The 17578-nt window shown below is 40.6% G+C and overlaps 1 protein-coding gene across 6 annotated transcripts in view; it reads right to left on the reverse strand.

Annotated features, from left to right (window-relative positions):
• Positions 1–17578, reverse strand: part of LOC133607523 (connector enhancer of kinase suppressor of ras 2-like) — a 76710-nt gene that overhangs the window by 15488 nt on the left and 43644 nt on the right. For 2 of the 6 annotated variants that reach the window (XM_061962237.1, XM_061962234.1), the window contains exons 10-18: positions 15254–15372; positions 11626–11831; positions 11449–11544; positions 7427–7617; positions 7298–7343; positions 7043–7221; positions 6890–6963; positions 2810–2881; positions 2651–2727 (exon numbers count right to left, since the gene is read on the reverse strand). In XM_061962237.1, coding sequence (XP_061818221.1) covers positions 2651–2727; positions 2810–2881; positions 6890–6963; positions 7043–7221; positions 7298–7343; positions 7427–7617; positions 11449–11544; positions 11626–11831; positions 15254–15372 — 1060 coding nt within the window. Of the gene's footprint in view, positions 1–2650; positions 2728–2809; positions 2882–6889; positions 6964–7042; positions 7222–7297; positions 7344–7426; positions 7618–11448; positions 11545–11625; positions 11832–15253; positions 15388–17578 lie in introns of all 6 variants that reach the window. The other 4 variants (XM_061962238.1, XM_061962233.1, XM_061962235.1 and 1 more) reach the window with 2 other exon arrangements.

Genomic DNA, 17578 nt, shown 5'->3' on the forward strand with positions numbered 1-17578 from the left:
AGACGTTCCCAGCAAACCCTCACAATGCGTTTGGGCCTGCCAGGTCTGTCCGGCATCCTCCCCCACCATCGCAGCCAACTCACCACCAGGTGGTGATCGGTAGAAAGCTCCGCCCCTCTCTTCACCCGAGTGTCCAAAACATGAGGCCGCAAATCCGATGACACAACTACAAAGTCGATCATGGAACTGCGGCCTAGGGTGTCCTGGTGCCAAGTGCACATATGGACACCCTTATGTTTGAACATGGTGTTTGTTATCGACAATCTGTGACGAGCACAAAAGTCCAATAACAGAACACCACTCGGGTTCAGATCCGGGCGGCCATTCTTCCCAATCACACCTCTCCAGGTTTCACTGTTGCTGCCAACATGAGCGTTGAAGTCCCCCAGTAGAATGAGGGAATCACCCGGGGGAGCACTCTCCAGTACTCCCTCGAGTGAATCCAAAAAGGGTGGGTACTCTGAGCTGCTGTTTGGCGCGTAAATGCAAACAACAGTCAGGACCCGTCCCCCCACCCGAAGGCGGAGGGAAGCTACCCTCTCGTCCACTGGGTTGAACTCCAACGTGCAGGCTTTGAGCCGAGGGGCAACAAGAATTGCCACCCCAGCCCGTCGCCTCTCACTGCCGGCAACGCCAGAGTGGAAGAGAGTCCAGCCCCTCTCAAGAGAAGTGGTTCCAGAGCCCTTGCTGTGCGTCGAAGTGAGTCAGACTATATCTAGCCGGAACTTCTCCACCTCACGCACTAGCTCAGGCTCCTTCCCCCCCAGCGAAGTGACGTTCCACGTCCCGAGAGCCAGCTTATGTAGCCGAGGATCGGACCGCCAAGTGCCCTGCCCTCGGCTGCCGCCCAGCTCACACTGCACCCGACCTCTATGGCCCCTGCTATGGGTGGTGAGCCCATTGGAGGGGGGACCCACGTTGCCTCTTCGGGCTGTGCCCGGCCGGGCCCCATGGGGACAGGCCCGGCCACCAGGCGCTCGCCATCGTGCCCCACCTCCGGGCCTGGCTCCAGAGGGGGGCCCCGGTGACCCGCGTCCGGGCGAGGGAAATCTGGGTCCTTGGTTTGTGTTCTTCATCGAGGTCTTCGAGCTGCTCTTTGTCTGATCCCTCACCTAGGACCAGTTTGCCTTGGGAGACCCTACCAGGGGGCATAGAAACCCCCGGACAACATAGCTCCTAGGATCATTGGGACACGCAAACTCCTCTACCACGGTAAGGTGGCAGCTCAGAGAGGAGTGGTATCATACTGTATGTGTATATATTGTATCTGCTGATATAGTTCTGTTGTAGTTGTAAAAAAAAGATGGATATCAATAAAAAAGACGCTGATTACGGTGTACGTCAAAATGCCAAATATCGGTGCCGATAATTGGCCCAGGCGATCGATCTCTACTTCTTTGCATTCAGCGGAAGAAAGGGGGAAGGGGAAAACAGTGTTGGCAACACTGTGCATACTTCTTGAATGTTTCAAACCACACATTGCTTGTCCATAGCTTTCTTTGGACTCATATTAAACTAGCAAAACTACAAAATGTTGCAAGCGGAAAAAAACCTAAAAAGCATACAAAGTATCTAACAGCAGCACTGCACTACTGAGATCGATCAGCCCGCCCACCATGGATGTGCTGCCGGGCACAAAATGGCTGCGCTGCAGTCACACAATGGGTGGATGAAACGTTTGTACACGGAGACAGGGTTTGTATAACAAATCATATTTTTATTCGGCCTGTGCCTGGTACATTGAAGTGTTCGTTCACACAGGGGTTTGTAAATTGAGGTTCCACTGTATCTCCACTGACAGTCATTCGAGCAGTGCTAGCCAGGCCTGGAATTTCGGCATTTTAGGGGCAGGGCCACTTGGCCTTTGGTGTCGTCAACCTTTTGAGGGCACAAAGGCCAAATGTCAGGGCAGAAAGTCCATCAAATAAAACAATGATTTTAAGTCCTCAGTCATAATTAATTTAGCTTAAATGTTAAGATTATATTTTTAATATGCATTACGTTAAATTAAATGAATGAAGCTGGTTTTTGTTTTTTTTCTGAATAAATAACGTCAATATCATAAGAAATAATCTTAAGAGATAACATCCGATTTTTTAGACTGGATGAAAAACAGTAAATAAACACAACAGCTCAAATAGGACAATGCGACTCGGTGGATTAGAGAAAACTGCGAAACCCGCACACATCGTTGCGTAAATCTGAAAAGTGTGTTACATATTATATTATACCCACACATACACTAGTAGACATTGGAATTCATGTTTCTGTCAATAAACTGCAGCTCCTTTGTGCCAAGAGCATTCGTGTGGCCCCAAATCATGACATTAGCACCACTATACTCGACTGTAAATAAGACACAATTATTGTGGTACTCACTTGTGTTGTCAGTTCTTGAAACAATAATGGATATCATGTCATTTTCAGTAGATAGTAAATCTGCTGTACAAGCTATACTCTGACTTCTCTAAAGTATTTCCAAGTGTTATCACTATACTGTAATAAGAATAGTTGCCGAAATATAAGGGGTGTACTTTGTATTAATCACTAGTTCATTTATAATTAATTGGATTGTGTTTTTGTGTGCCGTATTTAAAAATGTTATTTAATGTATGTAATAATATGTCGTAAATAGCGTGTCATCAACTACCTGTATACCCACCTTGGTCCCGCATTTTGTCCTGCTCCGAGTATCCTGCCACGGCCATGCTTAGGCGACTCAACCACCTGTGGGAAGAACAAGGACCATATTACAATGAACGCATTGCGAGGGTTAAATAGTACAACTCTGTCAGGCTCATTAACTCACCGAGACATGTCGTCTACATTTTCCGCTGCAAAGTAGAAAGTCTTTATCTTGGGGTGGCAAGCCTTGAACGCACTGAAACAGAGCCAAACGTCTATTTAAAAACAGGAGCGCTGCTAAAGAACAGGGACATATAGAATACATTAGCATGTGAATGGGATAGAAACCTGGCAGATGATCTCAAACACTTGCTTTTGTCAGATTAAGTGGGCGCAACGGGGGACTGTCGGTGAATATTTCAGGGCCCAACTATTATTGTGGTTGTGCATATGTACTGCATCAAAGTGAGAGCTAATTCCAATATTTTGACAACCTTATAATTAAGTAACAGCTCTCAGTATGCTGTGTAGGGCACCCCTGCTATACAACCACACTAATAGGCTGAGACATGTTTTATATATGCAAAAAAGCAAAGCAGACCTCTGCCATGTTTGAACTAATAACAATAAGGAAAAACTAGAATGCCGTGTTTGTGTTTGTTTACTTCCTGGCTCTATGACGACTACATAAAAGCCTAGGGCTCACTAGGGCATACTAAGGTAAAGAGAGCAGTTATATCATTATAAAAAATACATAAAAGAAAATCAATTATTATAATAATAGTGAAAAATTTATGGGATTTGTTCACCAGTAGGAAGGAAAGGGTACACAGGACATTACCATTTGCGTTTTGGGGTAGGATGAATGTTTCTACTATGCAAAATAATAATAATTTGATACAAAAGAGAAAGTGAATGCCTCCTTATTTAGTAACATCCAGTTTGGTACCAGACCCTAATTGATTCCACCACAACATTTGTATAGTTTGTACTAAATACTGTAACGATTTAATGAACACACACAAATCAAAACAATAATATACAAAAATTGCCCTAGAAAAGGCTATGACATTGAAAAGTGGTAGGATTAAATAAGCTCTGTTGCTTCCTACTCCTTTTCAGACATGTTCTGATGAGAAACTGTAAATGTGAGATGTACTTGTAACTGTATGCATGTTCTTAATAAACTAAAATCATGAATCACAAACCAGGGATATTCAACTAAGACTGTGTTAACACTGAAGGCCAAAGTGGCCCAAAATCGGATCTTTTTGAAATCTGATTTTTTTCCAGCTGAAGATTTACACTGCTAGTACAATTTCATCTTTATCAGACTCCAGAATAAACGCACACAGGCCCCAATGTGGTCTCAATGTCACTTGCATGTGCAGTTCAAAAAAGGGAAAACAAAAGAAGTTGACCGTATTCAGTAAATGTACAAGGAAGGCGCTACTACTAATACAAAATAAAATAAAAGTCGCCACGCCTTAAAAATGTGTGGGGTTTTTTTACGTGAAAATAAATTAAAGTAATATAATGTATGAATGAATGAACATACATATACATACATACATACATACACACATATATATATATATATATATATATATATGTATATGTATGTATATATATATACACATATATATACAGTACACATGTACATACAGTATATATATATATATATATATATATATATATATATACACAGTATACATGTACATACAGTATATATATACATATATATATATATATATATATATATATATATATATATATATATATATATATATATATATATATATATATACACATATATATATATGTGTGTGAGTGCTCGCGCACAGGGTGCGTGTGATGCGTCAGTGCGCTAGATATGTGGCAGAAGTGCTTGTAGTTAGTGCATGCTGCATGCTGCCCCTGCTTGCTACTCTCTGCTTACAGCTATCGCCGCCAGCTAGCCCCTGGGTGGGTAAAAAGAGGAGCCGAGTGCGTAAGCCTCCTCCTGCTGGTACACAGCCTCTCCACCACCAAGACCCATACAGTGCCTCCTCGCGGCCACACACGGTAACTGGGACCTTGCGGTCTCAGGCTAAACTGTAGGGGATCTCGGAGCAGCAGTGGGCCCCAGAGGCGAGGTGTGCAGGCCCACCGGTGTGTGGACACGCCCTGGCATCCGCCAACCACTGCCCCATCTATGGGTCAAATAGTCGTCATTCCCCCTGCCCCCCCCACCCGCTGCCTTGTGGTACCTTTGGGAGAAGGAAAGGCTATGGGAGTAAACCCAGACAGAAAATCAGGAGTGGAGCCCCTGAGGCGGCTGGGTGTCATTGCTGACCCCCTGCCGGCAGCTCCTGCAGCCAAGCCGATGCCAGATGTATTGCCTTGCTTTCCTCTGGGCCACATCGTCACGGCCGAGAGGGGGATCTTGATGTCTGGGCAACCCAAGATCTCCATACTTTCTGCCCAGGCTTGCGCCACGGAGAGGTCACTCCAGCCTCCCCCCTAAAGGGAGGAAACAACACGGAAGCTGGCAGTCTTAAGTTCCACCCGATTGGCGCCAGCTTCGACGGTGGGAGGAATCATTCATCAACTCCCCCAGGCGCAACCCATCGTCACTGCTGACGGACGGATGCCTATGATGATATATATATATATATATATATATATATACATATACATACATATATGTATATATATAGTGTAATATACTTGGGAGAGTTCTAATCTTTTTATAGCTGTTAAGCAGAGACGTCACCAACATCAGCGTGGATCTAAACTTGTTTAATTTTTCAGCTCACTTATGTAAACAACGTTCGCAATGTACATAACATGTAAGCAAATATGAGACAGCGTCCACGTCAATTTCGGTCCTTCAACAATCAATATTTCTTTGGAATCAAAGCATATAATATATATACGGTATCTTCATATACTATATATAGCCTATTACTTACGCACTATTGACTAGTGATGCACAAAAATTTGGCCACTGAAAAAATACCTTGTTCACCGAAACCAGATGTTGTGATGACGTACCCACTTCCGCTGGTGGGCTGCATCTTTCCCCGCGCATATGAATGACATAGCTTGCCCAAAAATGACGCAAAAGTCGCATTCAAATGGCATTTCCGTTTATACTGAAGTCACATTTGAAAAGATCAGATTCCAATCAGATTCGGACTACCTCTTGGTGTTGCCTCAATCTGATAAAAAAAAGATCAGATTTGAAGCACTTTGGAGCATTAAGACTGACAAAAAATATCTGATCTGTATCACATGAGGGCAAAAAAATCAGATTCGGTGTGCAGTGTGAACAGGGCCTAAATTGTTTTTGGGGCCACATTTCCAGAAAGCTAAAGACCAGGGGGCGGGACTTCTCCCTTCTTAATTATTTTCATTTTGCATATCCTGGAAAACCAGCGTCTTCCACAGTAAAGTTTTGATTTTGGTCTATTTATTTTGCCAGAGTTACAGGACGCTCTGCTGTTTTTAAGGACCTTCTGCAAAAAAAGTTAGTCAAAGATCATATCTATGACAACACTTCAGTGTTATTGAGAATCTGATGCAAAAGTGTGAGTCTCTCAAAAGTTTTTGAACCAGTTGAATAGCCCAAATGATGAAAAAGAGAGGACCTAACATGGAATTTTGAGGAACACTCTAGTATAACTGAAGAAACTGAACAAATGACTAGACAAGCTAAAGCAATACTTTAGTTACATAAATCCCATTACGAAAAAAAAATGTAACTGCCAAAAAGAATAGGACTTAAAGGGGCGCCCTAAGAAATGTCTCAGTTATCTAAATCCCAAGTTTGGACTTTTGTTTGCTAGCAAGGGTAAATGCCAATGCAAGGATCTACCAATGTGGTTACAGTGGTCCAAGTTCCTCTATCCAACAGGAACACTGAGTTCAGAATCAGCTTTATTGTCATTACGCAGGGTAACGAGATTGAGGGCAGGGTAACGAGATTGAGTTATAGGAATTTGCTGCAAAAATATTTGTCTTCCAAGTTTTGAATTGAACTTGAGGGTGGAATTTGGCCCCCGGACCGCCAGTTGTATAGCTCTGCCAAAAAACAACTAGTCTTCGCACTTGGTGGAGGTATGCAACAGTCTGATTAGCATCAAAAATTAGTCTCATTAGACTATGCAAGTGTCACTAGGCTACTTACTGAGTGTGTGTCGGGACAACATGAAAATTAACAACATTAGTATTATGTTTTAGATTAAAAGCAATGGCGAATAAAAAAAAAAGCTTGACTCACAACTTTCTCCTGCATTCAGTGGCACGATCAATCTTAAACTCGGGAAGATTGACAAAGCCTTCTGCCTTCTCATCCTGTGGTGAAATAAATTAAAAAGTGTCCTTTAAATAAATTCATACAGAAAATACAATCTCTTCAAGTCCTTCCATTTACCTCTTCGTTCATGTACCAGTACAGACACGTATCTTTCAGGATGAACCAATACTTCTTCCATTTCTGAGAAAAATAAGTTTTAGCATCCTTCTTCTTCCACAGCCAGCCTTCGCAGTCGCCTTGACCCAAGTCTCTGCAGGAAATCCGTCGCTTGCTGATGGAGGCCATGGGGCTTCCGCCTGCAGTAGAGTACAACAGATAAGAGTGGTTAAAATCTTTTTTTTTAAATTGGATGATGAAGTAAACTCAACTTACCTTTACTCTTCTTTGACCTTGACAGCAGCGAGGATCGCTCAAATACCTGCAAAGTCAAGCAAACATGTAAAGCTACCTGCTATGCTTCTTCATCACACAGGTACCAAAGGAAAGGTAGGGGAAACTAACATGGTAGAGCGAGGCAGAGTCAGAGCTGGATGTGGACAGGGAGACTTCCATCTGGAGGGCTGGGATGAGTGTGTAATGTGTGGGGCTGCTTCCCCTCTCCATCTTCCTTCTATTGTGACTCAGGCTGCGGCCTAGCAAGAAATCTCCGCCTGGGCCTTTGTCTTCACTTGTGAAACGCAGCAGTGAATTTTCTGCAGAAGACAGATAAAAGAAGACACAAATCATAAAATGAAGGCTCACTTTAAAAAAATTCCCCAAAATATATTGTTCTGTAGATGTGTATCACAATTCACTAACACACTGGAGCACATTGAACCTAAAAGACACATGGATTATATATAACGTGAACTTTTAAACCAGAAGTCTATTTGACACACACTAAAACTAAAAATTTGTTGAAGCACTTTTTCATTTCAGTCAGGAGTCGTGGCACGTATTTCACAAGGTACAGTGTTACCCCAACTTAAGAGTGTTTTGAGATAAGAGCAGTCTCTCGGCTAATTGTGTAGCAAAAATTTGAGTTACAAGCCTGCCCGCCATTAGTTGGGTTGAAAACAACATGACTTTATTTTTCTAAGCATGGGAAAGAAGAAAGTGAGTGTGAAGGTCAGTGTTGAGAAGAAGTGAATGATATTTATTGAGTTAAATACAGAAATCATTAAAAACATGACAGAGTGTGTCGCCAACTTGGCGAGGCAATTTGAGCGTATCACTGCTAGCCTGCACCATACTGAAGCAGCATGAGTCTTACCCCAGCCAATGATACTAATATCTAAACGGTGAACATTTATCTGTGAAAATATGGAAAAGCTGCTGATGGTGTGTTTGACGGAGAAGCAGCTGGAATGAAGTACCGTAGATGTCCACGATCCAAGGTAAATACTGTACATTATTATTACATTACTTCATAAAACTACTGTAGTTGTTTATACTACATTTTATTTTTTTCATACAATATTGCTGATCTAAAAGTTAGTTTTTCTTTTTAAAAGGCATGTTACATGTTAAAATGGTGGGGGAGAGCAGCACTAATTGTATTGATTTAAATCTATTTCAATAGGAGACGCGGTTTTAGATACAAGTGTTTTGAGTTGAGAGCTCTGTCACAGAACCAATTGAGCTCTTAAGTTGAGGTACTACTATTTAAGGAAGAAGAAGCTGAAAATGATATTATCTACAAAACCCATAACCAGTGATGTTGGCACGTTTTGTAAATCGTAAATAAAAACATAATTTAATGATTTGCAAATCCTTTTCAACTTATATTCAATTGCATAAACTGCAAATACAAGATATTTAATGTTCGAACTGAGAAACTTCATTTTTTTGGGAAAATAATCATTAACTTAGAATTTATTGGCAGCAGCACATTGCAAAAAAGTTGGCACAGGGGCGTTTTTACCACTGTGTTACATGGCCTTTCCTTTTAACAACACTCAGTAAACGCTTGGGAACTGAGGAGAGCAATTTTTGAAGCTTTTCAGGTGGAATTATTTCCCATTCTTGCTTTATGTACAGCTTAAGTTGTTCAACAGGCCGGGGTCTCCGTTTTCGTATTTTAGGCTTCATAATGTGCCACACATTTTCAATGGGAGACAGGTCTGGACTACAGGCAGGCCAGTCTAGTACCCGCACTCTTTTACTACGAAGCCACGCTATTGTAACATGTGCAGAATGTGGGTTGGCATTGTCTTGCTGAAATAAGCAGGGGCGTCCATGAAAAAGACGTTGCTTGGGTGACAACATATGTTGCTCCAAAACCTGTATGCACCTTTAAGCATTAATGGTGCCTTCACAGATGCATAAGTTACCCATGCCTTGGGCAATATTACATCCCCATACCATCACAGACGCTGGCTTTTGAACTTTGCGCCTATAACAATCCGGATGGTTCTTTTCCTCTTTGGTCCACAGTTTCCAAAAACATTTTGAAATGTGGACTCTTCAGAAAGTTTGCACTTTGCATCAGTCCATCTTAGATGAGCTTGGGCCCAACGAAACCGGTGGTGTTTCTGGGTGTTGTTGATAAATGGCTTTCGCTTTGCATAGTAGAGTTTTAACTTGCACTTACAGATGTAGCGACCAACTGTAGTTACTGACAGTGGTTTTCTGAAGTGTTCCTGAGCCCAAGTGGTGATATCCTTTACACACTGATGTCGGTTTTTGATGCAGTACCGCCTGAGGGATCGAAAGTCACGGGCATCTAATGTTACGTGCAGTGATTTCTCCAAATTCTCTGAACCTTTTGATGATATAACGGGCTGTAGATGGTGAAATCCCTAAATTCCTTGCAATAGCTGGTTGAGAAATGTTGTTGTTAAACAATTCGACAATTTGCTCTTTCATTTGTTCACAAAGTGTTAACCCTCGCCCCATCCTTGTTTGTGAATGACTGAGCATTTCATGGAAGCTGCTTTTATACCCAATCATGGCACCCACATGTTCCAAATTAGCCTGTTCACTTGTGGGATGTTCCAAATAAGTGTTTGATGAGCATTCCTCAACTTTCTTAGTCTTTTTTGCCACTGGTGCCAGCTTTTTTGAAACATGTTGCAGGCATCAAATTCCAAATTAGCTAATATTTGCAAAAAAAAAATTAAGCTTCTCAGTTCCAACATTAAATATATTGTCTTTAAAGGGAATTCAATTGAATATAGGTTGAAAAGGATTTGCAAATCATTGTATTCTGTTTTTATTTCCAATTTACACATCAAGCATGATAGGTCAAATGCAGAGGATAATTTCACCACACCTAGTGTGTGTGTGACAATCATGGGCAACTTCACTGGTTTTGGGTTTTGTAATTTATCCTATCCTTTACTTTGTAATATAATAATAATAATAATAATAATGTATTAACGTTTTGGCTTAACTTACATCAGGCATTGCTTATACATTATACAATATTTCAGTTTCTTACCCCTGTCATATTAATGTATGTATGCACTTGAATGTTTCTGTAATCTTTTTATTTGATTTAATGTAATTCATCTTTTGTTATTTTTTATCATAATAAATTTGGTATTTTCCTTTATTCATTCAAATATTATTTTGCATCAATATCACTATCCCAGCTGCACTCGGGCTGAAGACAAGTCAGCACCTCGTCGTAGGGCCCTTATTTAAGTATTATATTTCATTATTGTATTTATTGCCAATAAATGACTTTATTTGATGTTTTTTGCATTGGCATGGGTAAAGAAAATCTTCAGTTTAAGAATGTATTTGGATCTGCACCAAAATGTAGTTTCGTTCCAAAGTACAAAGTATTACGTCTTTACAAAGTTAATTCATGTTTCTAAACAATTAATTGTCGTTTTTGTATATTCTTTCTGTTTATCATTTTCCTGACTTTAAGCCGTTTTTCCTGAAGGCGTAGAAATTAGTAAATTATCATTTTCTATTGGGTTTCCAGCAAAATGCAATTTTTTATTAAGTGTCAAGCAAAGTGAATATAGGTACATAAATCACTGTAAAAAAAAAAAGGAAAAGCTACAGTTTGCATTGATTCTCATTAGATAAAGCTAATATTGTGACCTGTGAGCGCACATGTATTTGTTTCAAAGGAACATTGTTGTCAGGCAAAGCTGGTAATAGCGTCTCTTAGAGATAAATATAACACTATCACTTTTTCTGAGAAGCCTGAAGGGAAACCAGACGTCAGCATCATCCCCAGAGGACACAAAGTTTGTCTTTGAGACTAAAATAAAGCACATCAGTCTCTTTGCCACTTTGCTACTGACAAAATGTGAATATAATGTGATAATATGTAACAGATGCCAGAGCAACAGCAAAACTGAGAGCGAGGAAGATAGCAAAGTAGGGGAGAGCGGGCAGCGATGGATGGTGAACATACGGAGAGGATAGAGGCAGGAGATGATATCCGGCGAGTTAGCGCATCTGACAAGCCAGCTCATCCTTCTGCTGTGAGATGTGAAAATGGGTGATGATATCAAGAGATCTCCTCCCACTCACATCAGCTCCTCGCTGTCACCCCCGCCTTCCCCTTTATTCCCACCCACCTCCTCTCCTGCTTGCTCTCTTCAGCTTGGCCACATCCTCCTCCTCTTCTCCGGCCCAGTTGTATTCCAGCGGCATGGAGATGGGCCGCAGCCTGTCTGGGGTCACGAAACAAGACAGATCAATACATCGCAGCAGACATCCCCAAAACATGATGCCATGTCGATTATCAGTCTTACTGTAGGTGGGCGTGCTCCCCCTGCGGACAGGCGGCACCTCCTGATTCTGGTCGTACTCGTAACAATACAGTATGGAATCATCCTCCACCAGAGGGAATTGACGCCGACACTCTTGGTCCAGGTAGGAGTTGGGCGACTCGGAGCGCTTGGCGACGTGGATGTGGTCGGACTGAGATTCATCGCCCTGCAGACTCCCTTTGTCATCTCTGTGGCGGAAAAAGCAGCATCATTGGACAACAAATCAACAATAAAGGATGTTTAAACAGAAAAACATTTTGGTATATAAGGGTTCAATGTAAAAAAACACATGTAAAGTATATTACTGTAAGTATAAAAGTATTGTAAAAATTTCAAAAATTCTAAATATATTTTACTTATATTTTGCCACCTTGAGGGACTAATTAAAACACATGCAAATTCAAAATGTTAATGATATTTACTTTGGTGATTTGTTTTATTTTACAATACAAAACATTTACGATATAAAAACAGGCATAGTACTAAGGGTGCTAAAAAAAATAGATTCACATCTGAATTGTGATTCTTATTTATTCAGATTCTAAATCGATTCATAATTTTCAACAATCAATTTTTAAAAATATGTGTTTTAGGCAGACTCTGTGGTTACTCCCTGGAAGTACGTCTTGCATAAAAGAGAAGATGTTGTCATCTGTAACCTGTTTTAAAAAAGTTTTTTTTATCATTTTTATTTAAAAAATTATATATCCCAAGAATCGGTTTGAATTGGAAAACATGTTGAATCAAGAATCGATTCTGAATCAAATCGTCACTGCAAGAATCGGAATCAAATCGTGAATTGTATCCCTACGAATACCATTAATTCTGGACGCTACTTTTTTCCCACGTTACGAACCGTGCGCTTCGTACAATGCTGCGGCAAATTTATGGATTTGTATGGGTTCACAAGCTTAACATTTTGCCAATAATTTTAACCTTGCCACATCAAACCAACAAAATTGCCAAACGGGTCAAGGTGTACAAATGAAAAGGTTAACATTAAATCAAACACATTCACACAATCATTCAGTCAGCCATTGAGTGTGTTAAGGACTCTCCCTCATCATGGAGAAGACATAACAAAATGCTAAACAACCCAGCACCAAAGCCAAAGGCGATCGACCCCGCCATCGAAAAAGGAAACAGAGCTGTCGCACAAAACGGAACTCTGCCACCAGTAATGGGGCCCCGAAAGGCTGCACCGCCGCGCCTAAAAAGACGACTTCAGCGGTATCAGGAGTTGGAGAAGGACAAAGACCGCGCTCAACGACCTCTCCGGTAGGCTACTGTATGCCGTGTTACAGGCTCTGTTTTTTTTTTTAATGTTTTGAATGAACACAATGTGTGCACCTGTCTGTGGCTTGTAGACGTGTGCGACCAATATCTATATACTGTATATGTACATGTGTGCAAAAAATAGATTGGTGCGGCCTATACATTATTTGAGTGTGCTCTATAGCCTTTGAATTACAGTATAATATTAGTATTGTAAATATCTCAATAATTCAAAACATATTTTACTTAAATTTTGCCTCTTTGAGGGACTAATTCAAGCACATACAAATTCGACGATATTCACTTTGGTAATTTTTCAAAAGTTAAAAAACAATAACATACTTATGATACTGTCATTATTATTAACTTTTACATTAAAAAACAAAAACACTACATGTCTGTCTAAAAATGGTGAGATTTTCCCCTCCTGTGCAGTAGGTTGCAGTAAAGAGAATTACAAAGTGGCTGGCAAATGCCACTCACAGAAAGACATTTTTTTTTCACAACAGCGGCCTCTTGTGGATGACAATCCCCAATAGCTGGTTTGTCGACCAAGATGGCTGTTGTACAGCAAGCAACGCGCAAACTATCTACAAAAGAGGCTTAAATCTTCCTGCAAAAAGCCGATATGAGCAAAATATCAAACTATGCAATGGAATACATCCCTATACTTTATCAAAAAAAGTTTTGTAGAGTGATATCAAGGATTATACGTCGGTCACTTTCCCAGACATATCAAAAGATTGTGCTCCAGACACCATTCTACACGACAAAACAGATGAAAACTTGGAAAAGCATGGAGGTCTAAAACTTCTTTGTGTGTGGCTGGCTCAAGGAAATTGGTACCGAGACTCTCCCTTAGACTTTGACTTAGACAAACTTTATTGATCCACAAGGGAAATTGTTCCACACAGTAGCTCAGTTACAAAGGATGGAAAGGATAATGCAGGTATAAAGTAGTCTAAAAATGTACCATAGATAAATATGCATCGTTTTTGTTCAGGTAAGGTTGCATTTCATGATATAACTTCACGTCTACTGCCATGTTTGCAGCTGTTGCACGCACCGTTTACGAGAAGTGTGTTTCCCCCCGTCTTTATCAAAATATAACTACAGATTTCAACATTGTGTATGTGCTGAAAGCTTCATTTATGATATGACATGTGTTTAACAAATACAAATAATATCAAGATAATAATTACATGGGAAATAATAACCCATCCATCCATCCATTTTCTACCGCTTGTCCCTTTCGGGTTTGCAGGGGTTGCTGGAGCCTATCTAAGCTGCATTCGGGCGGAAGGCGGGGTACACCCTGGACAAGTCGCCACCTCATCACAGGGCCAACACAGATCGACAGTCAACAATCACACACTAGGGCCAATTAAGTGTTGCCAATCAACCTATCCCCAGGTGCAATAACCGTTAAAAGTATATCAAACAAACCTTCAACAAAGTGATCACTGCATTCTTCGACTCTGCTCCCTTGGATTGGAGTGTGTGCTGCATGCTTTTCTCGTTGTTGTTTACACAAATCTTACACTTTTCTGCATTTTTTGACAACCTCTCAAGGAACTCTGAATAAACGTTTATTCTTTCTGCGATTTGAACGGTTAGTACAGCCAAAAACAACACAAGCATAGGGCTTTTTTTTGGGGGGGAAAGGCTAAATGGCACCTAGTACCCATTGAAAACAGAGCTCGCTTGACCACCACCAGTATTCATTGGGCGGGACGTGAGCCGGACGTGACGTGACGTCAGTAACATCCCCTGCAATTGGCACCAATGCAAGGTTACGGTAACAGGGAAATTGAAAATAAATGAGTCAATCCACAATGCCTTGCTTTTTGCACTTGGCAGAGGTAATAAATCCACGAAAATAAGAATGTCAGTAAGCCCACCGTGAACTGTTGTCATAACAATGTTATCCTAATAATGCCAAACGTTATGACAAATATTTCCTATTTTTTGATTGTTTTCACTAGTAGACTTAAGTCAAGTTTTCACAAAGTAGTTATGTGTGAGAAAGACACCATAAATGAGCATTCATTTCCAAATTATCACCACACATTACACACATGCACACTCAGCAAAAGGCTTTGTTTATTGCTGAAAACTCTGCTCCCCTGCACACGTGTCACATGTATCACCTCCCTCGCTACTAACACGCAGGCCAGTCTCGTAGTGTCACCACTGAGTAAATAGTGTCAATATTCATGGCCATGACGGAACATGTCACCTGCTGCAAATGACTGTTGTTGCATTACTGTTACTGTAACATACACTCACTGACCACAACATTAGGTACACCAACACAACTGGAAAATAACTTTACCTGGGGGTGTAGGGTTCTGCAGGAGGAGGGGGGATGTAGAGGTCCTGGAGGGCGCAGCTTCCCCTCCTGGATGGGGTGCTTAAAGTGCTGGTTGGTGTTGCCACGCTGCTGCTGGGGCTCTGAGGGAACAGTGGCTGTGTGTGAGTGAATGTATGCATATGTGTGTGTGGAGGACAAGGAGAAAAGGGGGAGTCACAGTTACATGGAGTGAGTGACTGAGGAGATATGAGCAGCACTGTATATTTTAGATACTGCTGTTCTCACTGGTGTGTACAACTCTGCTGGTTTATTCATCCTCAATAAAAATCTGGACAAACAACATGGACTTTGTAAATAATAATTCTAACATAATTGATGCCAAGCATATGACTTGATTAGAAATTCACCCCAATATGTTTTTTTCTTGGTAGCATTGCAAAGACACAAGCTGCTTTTAGAAGGTGCTGAAATGTCAGCTCAATTGGTAGATCATTTTTTTATATTTTTCATAAAGAATTTTTGTTAGGACCGTCGCAACCGGGTAGGCAAATTAGGCAATTACCTATGGACCCCAGCTAAAAAAGGGGCCCCCTGACAAAGACTAGCTATGGATTCAAATTTAACAGCATCAACAAATGTGTGATTCTATGACCAAAAATTACACTGAAAATGCCAAAATAATGTCAAAGACACCGTCGGAATCTCCCCGAAAGACCCCCATCCTCGCACACTGCAACAGTGTCAATTCAATGACACTGTTATAAGAATCCCCCCCAAGGGGGCCCCTCCCAGTAGCCAACAAGTCCATGTGCAGCCACTCATCGTGACGTTAATGTTATGGTGTCTGAACTTTTGCTGAGTCTGCTTGTCGAACTAAAGTTCAATTATGGAGCGAAATTACCCTTCAGGAAGCCAGAAGCCAAAGAAGAACAATGAAGACAGCCGTAAGACTTTGCTATTTTGGGGCCCTTATGGCCACTTGCTATTATGACACTGAAACTACTGCATGAACTGCAACCTACCTTAATGCTCATGTAACAACCATTGTGAACGCCAAAAGAGATGCGCTTAATGCTTTCAATTTGCTTTGTTAGCCCCATGGTCTGTGTACAAAATGTAAGAATAAGCTAGGATTACTTTTAAAGCAAGTAAAAATATATGAATAGATAAAAAGTAGCTCAACATTTTGCTAAAATTCTATGCCCTCCCCCTCCTCTTGAAACAGGCCTGATTCTTGTGCACTCTAACAATATATTAATGTTGGTTTGATGGTACCTTTAAAATAGTGCAATATACAGTACCTATGTCATTGTTTGATATAGCACCGATCATGGCAAATGATAATATGCGAGTGACTGTAAATTCAGCATACACTGTACCAAACGTTACGTTGGCTTACAGGGGCAAACAAACAGGAATGCCCACATGCTTAAAAAACTGAAATTATCCAAAACCACACACCCAATGTTGGATCAAAAACACAATGCAAAAGAAAAGGCTAAAAATGCCAAAAGGACTTGAAACCCCCACAGTAACTACAGTACATGAGAGAAATGCTGCAAGTTCAAAGAACAGCCAGGCTACCAGGGGCACCAAACCTGAGGGATACCTGCCTTTCAATAAAGTTGGCAAAATTTAAAGGTATTTTTTTATGTCATTACTAAACACGTAAAAATCAGTTGATCAATAATACTGTAAATTATTAGGTCATGCCTGCATGTTTGCCTTTGTCGACCACTGCAAAAGTGTACAATATAGTATAAACTGTAGCATATGTGTTGCATAACTCACAGCTGATTATTGGGAGTAGGGTTGTCAAAAGTATCGATACTGGTTTGCCACAAGACATACAGTAGAATGAATGAACTGTAATGCACTTCAGCAACTTTGTTGCTGAAATTAGCAAGTAGTGGTACATATTAAAAGTGTAAGAGAGGTGTATCTTGCATCGTAGATTTATTCAGTAATCAAATACAAGCGGTCACGAACCAATACATCCGCTACCACAAGCCAGTTTGCAATATTACAGCGTGCAGAAAACCTCAGGAAGAGTGCAAAGTGCTGATAAAGCACAACGTAATGACAAAAGACGGAATTACTGATATTAATAACGAGTAAAGAAACACATATTTGTCTTTCAATTAATTGTATCCTTTTTATTAGCCTATTTAATTACTAATTACTCGATGATGTCACACTACCAAAATATTCAAAGAATATTAACAACAATATTGTTTGTTTTATATACTTGAAGGCTCCATCCCACTGCTGTTCTATTTAGAATGCAAAATAGTTTAATATTATAATATGTTGTTGTTATTTATGAGCATATTAAAGCACAGTATT

The sequence above is a fragment of the Nerophis lumbriciformis genome, linkage group LG09 (assembly GCF_033978685.3).
Source record: "Nerophis lumbriciformis linkage group LG09, RoL_Nlum_v2.1, whole genome shotgun sequence".
Lineage (NCBI taxonomy): Eukaryota > Metazoa > Chordata > Actinopteri > Syngnathiformes > Syngnathidae > Nerophis > Nerophis lumbriciformis.